This window comes from Ailuropoda melanoleuca, chromosome X, assembly GCF_002007445.2.
Source record: "Ailuropoda melanoleuca isolate Jingjing chromosome X, ASM200744v2, whole genome shotgun sequence".
Lineage (NCBI taxonomy): Eukaryota > Metazoa > Chordata > Mammalia > Carnivora > Ursidae > Ailuropoda > Ailuropoda melanoleuca.
Genome location: NC_048238.1, coordinates 50209931 through 50222185, shown reverse-complemented (window position 1 = coordinate 50222185; position 12255 = coordinate 50209931). Strand labels below are relative to the sequence as shown.

Here is a 12255-nt window from a genome sequence, read left to right as displayed (position 1 = left end):
AGTAGGCAATAAAATCCTTCCCTGGGATGTGGCTACTTATTAATTTTCTGAAGGCATTTCTTCATTGGACTCTTTACCATACTGCAGTATAGCATAGTGGTTAAGAGCAGTGCCTCTACAAACAGCCAGGTTAGGGGGCACCTGGGTGGCACAGTGGTTAAGCGGCTGCCTTCGGCTCAGGGCGTAGTCCCGGCGTTATGGGATCGAGCCCCACATCAGGCTCTTCTGCTATGAGCCTGCTTCTTCTCTCCCACTCCCTCTGCTTGTGTTCCCTCTCTCGCTGGCTGTCTCTATCTCTGTCAAATAAATAAATAAAATCTTAAAAAAAAAAAGAAACAGCCAGGTTAGGCTCAAGTTCAAACACTGCCACTTAACTAGCTGTGTGTCTTTGGGCAAGTCATTTAACTTCTCCTCAACTCAAGTATCTTTACATGGGTATAATAAGAATACTAACCTCATAGGATTGTTTTGAGGATTAGTGAAATGGGTTTATACAATTACAGGTGGTGTGGAAGGTAGAAGAATGTTGATCCTAAATATGGCCATGTCCTAATCCCTGGAACTTGTGAATATGTTATTTTAGATGACAAAAAAAAAATTCACAGATGTGATTAAGTTAAGGATCTTGAGATGGGGAGATTATCCTGAGTTATTTGGTGGGTTTTTATAAGTGAAAGCAGGCAGGAGAGTCAGTGTCAGAGCAATGCAGTGGGAGAAAGACTTGATCAGGCATTACTGGCTTTGAAGATGAAGGAAGGGGGCTATAAGCCAAGGGATGTGAATAGCTCTTAGAAGCTGGAAAAGGCCAGAAAGTGGATTCTTCCCCTAGAGCCTCCAGAAAAGAACACAGCCCTCTGACATCTTGGTTTTGACCCAGTGAGGTCCGTTTCTGATTTCTGACTTCCAGAACTCTAAGGTAATAAATTCACGTTGTTTTAAGTCACCAAGTTTGTGGTAATTTTTTACCGCAGAAATGTGACACCCATACAGGTGGGTTAGCCATTATTACACTATTTACAACCCCCCCTTCAGTTCTGGCTTTTCTTGGCTTTCTCCACAGAGCAATGTAACCTGAACACTTCTCCCAAAAAAAAAAAAAATGTATCCTTTTGCCCATATACACACGATTTTCCAATGCGAAGCTGCTCTTAGTCTCAAGGCATCCGCCTGCAAGAGTAGCCCCAGTTCTCCTACTTTGTACAATGAACAAGAGGTCTCTGCTGCAAGACAATTTATAACATCCTCTTCTTAGGTTTTCCACTTCCACATGGAAAATCATGTGCTTTAAAGAACAACCTATGCAATGAGTTGAATCACAAAAACCATGCTCTGAGGTCCTATTCGGAAAAAAGTGAACTCCTAATTATGGCCTCCCTTCCTTTGGCAGGGGATTCTGAGCCTAACATTGAGATCCTAGAGTAGGAGTCCACCCTTGAGGTTGTTCAGGTAGAGGGCCCAAGGGAATTAAAACACTAGGATCAAGAGAAATGGGCAAGGGAAGGAGAAAGGAAGTTGCTCCCTCAGAGGGAGGCTGGAAAGAGAGCAAGAAAAAAAGTACAGCCAAGTAATGGGAAGTGAGAGATGGCCTTCCACAACCGACGCCTCCCCGGTTCTCTCGCTTGTTTTGGAAACTCTCCTCTTAGGCTCCGGGGCTCCGCACCTGCCCCTCGAGGCTGGGCCAGAGGAGCGAGCCTGGAGCAGGCTGGGAAAGTCTTGCTTGGAGAGCCTCCGCCCTGGCGGGGTGGTGGGGAGATCGCAGGGAGGAGTCATGGGGCGAGAAACGGAAAGACTACATCTCCCAGGCCGCCACGCTTTCCAGCTGGAGTCCTAGGGCGCCGACTGCTCCCCAGTTTCCGTAGGGAAGCGCCAGGCTACCGCAGCTATTGTGCGTAGCGATATCGCCCTCCTCTTCCCTCTCGGGTGTCTAGGGAGGAAGGCTACGTTTCAATTGCCGCCCGGGATTAACCCCTCCCACGCCTAACAGGACAGCAGGCCGGCTCCTTTGGACCAGGAAGAACTCTTGGGAGCAAGAACATTTGGGTAACGCAATCCCGGGGTGCGAGGAAGACAGCTGAAGGAGGAGCCCGAGCTTTGGGGCTCGGCGCAAAGGTTCGCTGGGGCGGGGCGGCAGCTCTGGCTTTAAGAAGGGGGAGGGGATAGTGCAGTAAGGGTTGCCCGCGGAGTTCGGCAAAGGAAATCTTCAGCTAGCTCGCGAACGAGGAGCGAGGAGAGGAGGCTTCCAGTCTCAGCGCCCACCCCAGCCTCCACCCTGGGCGGGCCGAAGTGGCACGTTTGCAATTGCTCGGGAAGGATCCCGGTTGTCTCCGGAGGCAGGCTGGGCTGTCTGTCAGGGGAGGCAATGCCTTGGGGGCATTCTGTTTGCTAGGCAGAACCCCTCCGGGGTCGGATTGCATTTGTTAGCTTTCCGTGTCTCCTGAAGCAATTGCCGGCCGCCCGCTTCCGGTACAGACCAGCCCGCTCGACCCAGGAATCTCAACGGAACAGGTACCTGTGCTCCAAAGGGAGGGAGGCTGTGAGTTTCCCAGGCGGGTCCCGCACTCAGTTCCTCCCATCTATTCCCCCCTACTGTGCCGCTGATGCTCTCGGTCTTTGTGTCTTTCCTCTGTTCTTTCAATCCTCGCCAGCAGAACCATGGGGCATCCCCCGCTGGAGTTCAGCGACTGCTACCTGGACAGCCCCGATTTCCGTGAGAGGCTCAAGTGTTACGAGCAGGAGCTGGAGAGAACCAATAAATTCATTAAGGACGTGATCAAAGATGGCAACGCGCTTATCAGCGCAATGAGAAGTAAGTGGAAGGCTTCGATGGATGAGCTGTTTCCCCGAGCCAGTGGCTCTGGCCACACCGCGGGGGACAGGGAGGATTCAGGGTGCTTCCCAATCCAGTTCTCTGAGGCGAGTGGGTTTCTGAACACTTCCAAAGTGGGGTCAATAGAAGTGGAAGGTGGTCAGTATAACTAGAACTTTAGTGGCCTTGACCTCTTAAGACTTGATCTGTAACTGTGCCAAGGACCCTCTTGCTCTACAACTATCCTTGCTTGGCAGGTTGTTGTTCTGATGGGACAGTTTGCCTGTACTGTTGGACATGTTTAGTAGTCATGTCTTGGATAAGGAAACGTTCAAGCTGACCAAGCAACTGCTCTAGCACCTCCTGAAGAAGAGAGGTTTGAAGTGGGCAGCTTGAGTAATAGTCGTGTCCTGGCCTCTGGTTGCTGACGGATGAGTGTGGGGGCAGTACAAAAATTACCTCTATCAACCTGTTTTCTAAGGAAAGCACCTTTGCCCCAGTAATTTTTTTCCTTCAAATTCCTGAGCTATGGTCAGAGTCAGTCTAAGCTCAGAATTATTGGATGGCCTCAAGTGCCACGGAGTTCTGCTTGGGGGTGAAACAAAGACTGGCCTAGTACCTAGCACAAGGAGCCCAGCTCCCAGGGAGCATACTTCAGGGCTAAGGTCAAGGGCCGCTGGTCTGAAGGAACCTCACCTAGTAGCTTGGCTTTCCCAGTGGGCACAGCTGACACCTGGGGGACCCTACCCACCTTCCCCACTGTGTGGAGTTTTTATTTCTGCTAGTTGGCGGAAGGCTCGGAGTAAGAGAAAGAATAATAAACATTCCCAACAAGGGTGCAGGCAAGCCAGCCCTTTGTGCCAAAGTATATACCCAGAAGAATGGAGGGTAGTGATTGGGTGGAGTGATAATTCTTTCTCTTCTTGGCTGAAAAATGATTGCAAAAAATAAAGTCACCGGTCAGAGTCACTGGTAGTGTTGTCCTGTCTGCTTATAACTTTGTTCTGAATGGGTTTATCCCCGAAAACCTGTGTGTAAGTCCAGTGTGGGGACCTTCTTAAGGCAGATGGAGCCAATGAAGAGCAGGGAGAAAGGTTTGGGAGTGCAGTGGTAACTGCTACCAGGTGGTATTTTTGTGCAGCTCTTTTGGTTTGCTCCTGGGGGTCTGTGCTTTCACTGCCAGTGTTGTCTGCCCACTTTGGTCAGAATATATAAATTGTCCAAGTGCCTGCTGGTCATTTGATTGAATTTAATTATTTAATTTTTTGTCGTATTGTGGTCCAAACAAGAGCACACTCTTAGCAGCACCTTAAAGTTGGGGTATTCGAAATGCTGATCCTTAGAGACATATAGGCTAGGCTTTGGGGTGTGTTGCCCCTTAATAGAATTCATTGAGAGTTTAAAGATAGTCAGGTTATGCCACAGAAGTAGTTAGAAAGATTGAGGGTTCATTGAAAGGAAAAGGGGAGAATGTTTGGATTTTTAAAATTTTTACTTATGATGACAAGCTGCTCGGTGTAGTATCTACAGTCAAATGTAGCTGTTCATAAGCCCCAGGAAGGGAATGGTTTTGCAACGTGTATGGTAAGCCGAAAGTGCTAAAAAGTGACCAGCTACAGAGAGATTAAGATTTTTAAGAGACAATAAACAGTTCAATAATACATTTGAGGAAGGGCAGGTTTTTGTACGCTAGGGGCAAGTAGTCGTTCTTACTCTTTCCCTCTTCTCTTGAGACTGAGACTGGTAAGAGTCAACAGTTATACAGGCCTAAACTTTTGCAGATGGGTGGAAGATCCAAAGAATATTTTGGCCCGTGGGACTTCTTGATATTCAGGGTGGTTTTCTGTCTCTGAACATACATAGAAAGCCAAAATAGGGCAGAGAGGAAATAAAACCCAGCAGCTAACCCACACTCCATTTCTTTCCTTTAAGTTGCATGATTCTAAAAACACGATTAGGTGGCAGCGAAGGCGGGATGTTTCCCACTGTCTTGACCACAGTAATGTTTATGCTCCCACTCTACTTCCTCGCACTGTGCTAGCTTTTTGAGAATGAGTGCGGAAGCAAAGCAAAGGTATGCTTTTGCTTTGTGTGGGGGAAACAGGAAAAGAGAATGCTGAAACTGGAGTTAGAAGACCTGGCTTCACCATCTTGGGATAAGATGGCAGAGATTGCTGACTTCATCTGTTAAACGGGGGTGATTATACCCACCTCACAGGGTTGCTGTGAGACTCAAAGGAGTTAATGGATTATCCATTTGTAAATGGAAACAGCTAAACATAGAAAGTTGTTGATAATACGTCTTTAGGCTAATAATGTATCTGCTGGTGAGTGTGTGTTTTTCAGTAGGTTTCTGAAGGGAAATGAATAAGCAGAAGTAGTTGGAAACATACTTTTTGCTGTCATCTTATTGGAAAATGTCACTCCTTACATTGGCATGTCTCAGCAATTAATTTTGTATTCATGTGTGGGGATTCATTTTGGCACTTGGAGCCTGGCATTCAAGTCAGAAAGAATGATTGACACCTTTCCATTTAACTTACTAAGTGGCCTAGCAAATCAAATGGCTAGTGTTTCTAGGAACCAATGCAACTCGGTGCGCTGCGCTGCAAAAACTAGCTGCGGTTTTTGTTAAAGTTGTTAGCCTAGGTGGAACTGGATTTCTTCATTTATCCTGGTTGTGTCTGATTTTGTACAGAGCTCCAGATAAGGTGTAAGTCACAAGTTTGTGTGATGATTTATTCATTAAACATAGGCCCCTTTTGGATGTTTAGATTTACTTACATCTGTGCTCACAGGTAATTGGTGTTATGAACAGTAATCAACATGTCCCCCTTGGTGAAGTGGTTGATTATCCCCCTTTAAATGTGATCTATTTATAATTGTTGGAGTATAAGCTGATGATTATAACTTAAACTAGTGGAAAATAAAAACACCATGACTCTGAAAGGTGAACACATTGCCCACTTTTCTGTTTGTCCGTTGTTTTTACGTTGGCAGTTTTGGTCCCTGGTGTTGTTTGAATATTTTCTAAGCACTCAGGCTAGGAATTATTCAGAACAAGTGATGTGGCTCCTGCTTATATCACAAGGCAACATGATACACCTAATAAATGTTACATATAGTTCAGTGAACACATACCATTCATTCAGTAAATACTTGTGCACATACTGTATTCAAGCCACTGTGCTCAGGGCTGTCACAGATGTGGCAGTCTTAGTCATACATGGATCCTGTCCTCAGAGAGTTCCTAGACTAGTAGGAGAGAAAAGACATGGGTAGAGATCACTATCATGTAAGGCAGTAGATGTGGATCAGAGCCATAAGAATGGAACAGGTGGTTATCGTGGCACATGACACTAGTAGGAGAGCTCATTTCTTGGTGGGAGGACAAGGAAAAGCAAAGGAGGAAGTAGCTTTGGAATTCGATGGAATTCATACTTATTGCTTGTTTAACCAGGCATTAACATATTATAACAGCCTTATGAGGTAAGGATTATTGTTCCCATTGTATAGATAGGAAAACTGAAGTTCAGAGGTGTGAAGTAACTGTTGCACTGTATTCAGGACGAGGCACTTCTTGTAGTAGGAATGACACAGAGGATGTGAAGGGACAGCAGATAATTCAAGTCATCTGCATTGGACAGGTCACAGGAAGGGAGTTTTGGGAGATGAGGTTGGAATGGAAGGTTGAGGCCTTAATTGTGCAGGGACCTGTTAAGTACTTCAGATTTTTCTTTATAGATAGAGGGAGTATTAAAAATGTTTTTGGTGGGAGAGAGGCATGGTTTGAGCTGTGCTTCAGGAAGATTCATCTGAGTGATGTGTGAGGTGTGAGCAATCCCACACAAACATTTGTGATTTTTCAGAAGTTATTTGGCAGCTTTAAATTCCGTTTTTAAAAGATTTATTTATTTGGTGGGGGGCAGAGGAGAGAGAGACTTAGGCAGACTCCATGCTGAGCATGAGCCCAACACGGGGCTCAATCTCATGACCCTGAGATCACAACCTGTGCCGAAACCAAGAGTTCGACGCTTAACTGACTGCACCACCCAGGTGCCCCTAAATTCTCTTTGATATAGCTCAGGGGTCAGCAGTAAACCTCTTCTGTAAAGGGCCATGTTTTAGGCTTTGCAGGGCATACAGTCTCTGTGTCAGTTACTTAACTGCCATTGTTGCGAAAAAGCGACCGTCGATAATATGTACATGGAATGAAAGTGGTTGTGTTCTAATACAACTTTATTGACACTGAAATATGAACTTCACTTAATTTTCATATGTCACAAAATATTCTTCTTTTGAATTTTTCAACTGTTTAAAAATATAAAAGCCATTCTCACTTCAGCTAGGGGAGGGAGGCATACAAAAATAGGTGGCAGGTTGGGTTTGTTTCACTAGTAGTAGTTGGCAGAACTCTGATATAACTAGTTAATGTAAAAAAAACCCTAAATGGATTTTTATTGGTAAGGCAATGAAAGTAGCTAATGGTAGACTATAATGCTGTATTTCACATTTCTATCAACTAGGTTTACTTTGGTGTGCTGTTAATTATACCTGATCTGGATTCAGGGATCACAGGCTCAGTGCTGCCAGAGGCCAAGGAGAATAGAGAAGAGTATAAATCTGTTGGAAATGGATTAATAGGGCTTGAGTGGTTGGGGTAAAATACAGTAGCCTCACTCCATTCAAATGGCCTTTGGTTTCTTTTTTTTTTTTAAGTGCTAACTAAATAAATTACATTCACAGCCTATATTTAATCCTGTTGCAACTCCTGAGCTATATGATCTAACTGTATTAGTCTAAGAGTCTTGGACGTTAATGGGCTGGGGAAATGAAAGGCAATAGTCTTCAGATAGAGATTTCTCTGGGGAAGCACTACTGGGCACTATTTGCATAGGAGCAGCGGCAGAATGATAGTATAATGGGAAAAAACCCTAGACATGACAGTTAGATACCCGGGTATTGTTCTGTTACTAATGGGATCTGTGACCTTGGTAAGTCATTTTGCTGAGGCCCCAGGTTTGCAGCTTTATAAAGGTAGGGGTGGGGTGAGCTTACAATCTGTAAGCTCACTTTCAGCTCTAACATTCCACTGGCTTTTTTTTTTTGTATTGCATATTGTAGTTTAATCATTTGGGAAAGGAATGACTAACCCGATTATAGGAACTTATTTAATGTCTACATAAATTTTCACATTATTTTAGTGTACGTGTCTGTATTTTGTTAAATAGAAACATTTATATAAAAATTTTAGTCTTTCAAAAACAAAGGATAACATACTTTATGTGTATTTGTATATATAAAGCAGATGTCAGAAAAAAAGAATTATATCACTAAACCTACACATATACATGTACAGTCACACATACATAGGCTGTCTGGGACTAATGAAAACTCATGTTTTTAAAGAATACAAAAGAGGGGCGCCTGTCTGGCTTAGCCAGTAGAGCATGCGGCTCTTGATCTTGGGGTCATGAGTTTGAGCCCCATGTTGGGTGCAGAGATTACTTGCATAAATAAACTTAAAAACATTAAAAAATAAAAATATAAAAGGTGCATTCTGTACTAAAAATGTACATGAAGTTGATAAAGTAGAAATTGTATAATTTGTATAGCTTTTATAACCTAGTCTTACATTCTTTAAAAATGCCACTTTCTTATATCCTACACTTTTAGAGACAAGAGTTTTAGATATTTACATTAAGTTGACCTTTTGGGGTATCTATTCAGCTCTTGCTTTGGCAACTGGGGCACCTGTCTGGCAAGTTCTTTCCTGGAAGGATGGGTTGATTCCATCTGTGAGGCAAATTTGATCTTGAATATCCTCAGTGGGGAGCCATTTCTATCTTGACATAGAGAGAATCTGGTTGCTAGTTCCAACTCTGTCACTAGCTTGCTGTTATGACATTGGATAAGTCTTTAGCTTTATGAACCCGAGTTTTCCCATTTGTAAAATTAGAGTTTTGGTCAGTAAGCCTTAGTGTTCCTCCTGGCTTTGTCATTCTTTGTTTTCTGGGCTGCAACTGTCTTGCTCATAGTCAAGGAGCCGAAATTGATTCTGTTATAAACTTTAGAGCCAATTCACCTTTACTCTGGAAGAGTAGGCAAGGGGAAAATCAAACTGATATGTCAAGCATAAATAGATGACTTGAATTGTGCTCACTTATCTGATTATCTTCTTGATGAATGTTTCCTGAAAGGTGTCAACCTGACAGCCTTTCATTCTGTCCTGAATAGCTCTATAGTGAGAGAAACCAAAACTTTTAATTCCTTTTGGGTGGGTATAGTGTCATATACATATATGCATATGTCATATATAGCAGGGAGGAGTTGGTGATGTAATACACATTCTCAGCAGATATCCTGTCATTATCTTGGTGATATTTAATTAGTGCCTTAGAACACTTGGAGTTATTTTAGATATTCTCCGAAGTCAGATCAATGTAATAAGTATGTCATATGGTACTGTTGTTAGTCGGTGTTAACCAGTGTCAAATGGAATTTGGTGGAGGCATTATTGCCCTGTTCATTGAACTCCCTTAGAAAACCAGATTCCAAAGTCTAAAGTAGTTGGACTAGTGGTGCTGTAGGGACTTGGGAGGAAAAGTGAACCAAGACAGCCTTTCAGTGTGACCATTTATAAGAAGTTTTTTGTTGGGGGGAATGGGGGATGTTGTGGGGATGGTGTAGGGAATGTCATGGCTTGACCTGCTTGTTAAGAAAAGGTTTTCAATCAAAGTTAATGGTGATGAAGGAAAGTTACTTTTCAGCTTAAGTTTTATAGCCTCACTTGTTAAAGCATAGCCACAGACTTGTTTATTCTGGCATCTGTTTTTCTGATCATTTACTATAGGAATTTTCTAAAGCCCATTAAGATCTAGAAGGAAATACTGTTTTCCAGGGGAGTACCCTGGAAATCTTGAGCTCATTTTTTTGCTAGCGGGGTAGAGAGCCCTCATGATGCTTTATGGGGCTTGCATCAAGTGCTAAAGCCTTGCACAATGTAAAGGCATTTCCATTTAATTCAACAAGGATTTGCCAAGCACTTATATGTGTCAGGTACTATCTTGGAAATTGGGGGAATAACAGTGAATAAGGCTGCTATGGGCTCTCCCTCTTGGAGCATAAATAAAACATTTGGTTGCTCATTTAAATAATTACAATTGTGAGAAGAGCAATGAAGTTCAGGTTATGATGTGTATTCCAACACATGTTACAAGGAGTGGCTTTGTGGGGGAGAAAAGGCAGTTAGATCATGGGGATGTAATTGTCCATAAGAAAAAGAATGAACGGAAAAAGGAAAAGTTTCTAAGTCAAAACTACCTGTCTTACTATCCTTGGTAGTTAATGGTCCTGGCTAATAGTAGTTAATAGACGTTTCAAGTAGGTGGAGATTTTCTCAGAAACAGACAGTGTGTAGTACATCTCATGGGGTCTTTGGGGAAAATCTAAAGTACCTACTGTCTTCTTTTATAAGTATATTACATTTTTTTTGATTGGTACCACGTGAACATGGTACAAAATTCAAAAGGTACAAAAGGCTAAACCTTCTGCCTCTTCTTATGTCCCAGTTCTCCAGTTCTCCACCCTAGAGGCAACAACGGGTGGCTGTTTGTTTATCCTTTAAAAAGTCTTTACCCCATTGCTTCTTTTTAACTCTGTTTCCTCAGGAGTGTGTTTCACTGTAGGCAAATTTCCAGCCACACTGGGGCAAGATTTCTTTAAAATTGTGTTTGGAGGGAATGGTAGATTAAATACTTCAGAAAATCAATACTGTAAAAGCAAAAAGGATCCTGGCAAAAATAGTCAAAATTAACTTTCAGAACTCTGGAAATTAACCAAAAGGTTTGCAACAATCTAAAGGGTGTTTATTGATGAAAAGATGTTGAACCTTTGTAGCAGTGGGGTTTGTGGTGTTTTAACTTAATCTGCCTCCTTTTCCCTTCTCCATAGCTTTGGGATAACCTTGAAAACCAATAGCCTTATAACCACATTGGCTGTGGAAAACAGCCCTTTAGCATCTGAGGGGGAAGACTGGGTTTGTAGCTCCTTAAGAACTCACACACCTGGAGTCTTGTCACTATTTAACCTGTCTCAAAGCTACCTAGAAATTCCCCATTTATAGGGCTTCTCCTTACTTCACCTGACTTAGGACTAGCATTGTGAGAAAAGTTCTGTCCCTAGGGTGTTTAACATTATAGTTGCCTGAGACTCCAATACCAGTAGGGCAAGCAAGAGCTTGGCCAAAAACATGAAAGGAAGAAATGGGGAATGAGGTACCCATTGGGGGCTTTGGAAAGCTCTGACATATTCCTGAAGATCTAGAAGGCCATGTGCATGCCCAGGGCTGTGCATGTGCCTAGAAAAGACTTCAGAGTGCTCTAATTTCTACTCTATGGCTGAACTTGAGGCGGAGGTGTAAACTACCTGGCTGAGTGTTGAGGGAATGTCCCAACATACACAAAGAGCCCCTTTGCAAAAGGTGGCAGTCTTAATGGTTCAAGTCATTTAAGAAGGTCTCTGAAAAGTCACTAGCTGGCCACTAAGCTAATCAAGCAGATATATCAGTGGCAAGGAATGCAAACATTATAGAAATATCCAAGAAAGACACTAAACAAAGCAATAGCAACAACAACAATAACAAAACAACACTAGCAGCAAAACCTGGGGGTCAGGATCTGATTTCCAGAGGTACAGCACTATATTGTTTAAAATGCCCAATTTTCAACAAAAAATGATCAGGCGTGCCAAAAAATGTATGGCCTCTCTGCAGGAAGAAAAGTAGTCAGTAGAGACTGTCCCTGATGTGGCCTAAATGTTGGAATTTAGACAAAAAAAATTTAAATCAGCTAATATAAACATATTCAAAAAAATAAAGGAAACCATGTCTAAAGATTTAAAGGACTGCATGAAAACAATGTATCAACAAAGAGACACTACAAAGAGGTAAAAATTATAAAGAAGAACAAGAGTAATTTTGGAGTTGAAAAGTAAAATAGCTGAAATGAAAAATTCACTAGAGAGGTTCAATAGCAGATTTGAGCTAGAAGAAGAAAAGAGTAATAGAACTTGAAGATAAGTCAATTGAGATTATCTAGTTTGAGCAAAAGAAAAAAAAATGAAGAAAAATGAACAGAGCCCCAGAAACTGTGGGACACTATCAGGTATATAACATATTTATAGTGGAAGTCCCAGGAGAAGATAGATTGAAAGGAGCAGAAAGAATATTTGAAAAAATAATGGCCCCAAACTTCCCAAATTTGATGAACAAATACTAATCTCCAGGTTCAAGAAGCTCAAAAAACTCCACATCGGAGAAACTCAAGGAAAGCCATTTCTAGATACATTAAAGTTAAGCAGATGAAAACCAAAGACAGAGATACTCTTGAAAGAAGAGAAAAATAACTCACTAGGTAAATGGGATCCTTAATAAGATTAAAAGCCAACTT

The 12255-nt window shown here is 42.5% G+C and overlaps 1 protein-coding gene across 8 annotated transcripts in view; it reads left to right on the top strand.

Annotated features, from left to right (window-relative positions):
• Positions 1–1754: 1754 nt before the first annotated feature.
• Positions 1755–12255, top strand: part of OPHN1 (oligophrenin 1) — a 569682-nt gene continuing 559181 nt past the window's right edge. For 5 of the 8 annotated variants that reach the window (XR_004622535.1, XR_004622536.1, XM_034650018.1 and 2 more), the window contains exons 1-2: positions 1755–2505; positions 2646–2806. Coding sequence is in view for 6 of the 8 variants with exons in the window: in XM_034650018.1 (XP_034505909.1) it covers positions 2653–2806 (154 nt within the window). In the remaining 2 variants the exon portion in view is untranslated. The remainder of the gene's footprint in view (positions 2506–2645; positions 2807–12255) is intronic. The other 3 variants (XM_034650021.1, XM_034650020.1, XM_034650019.1) reach the window with 3 other exon arrangements.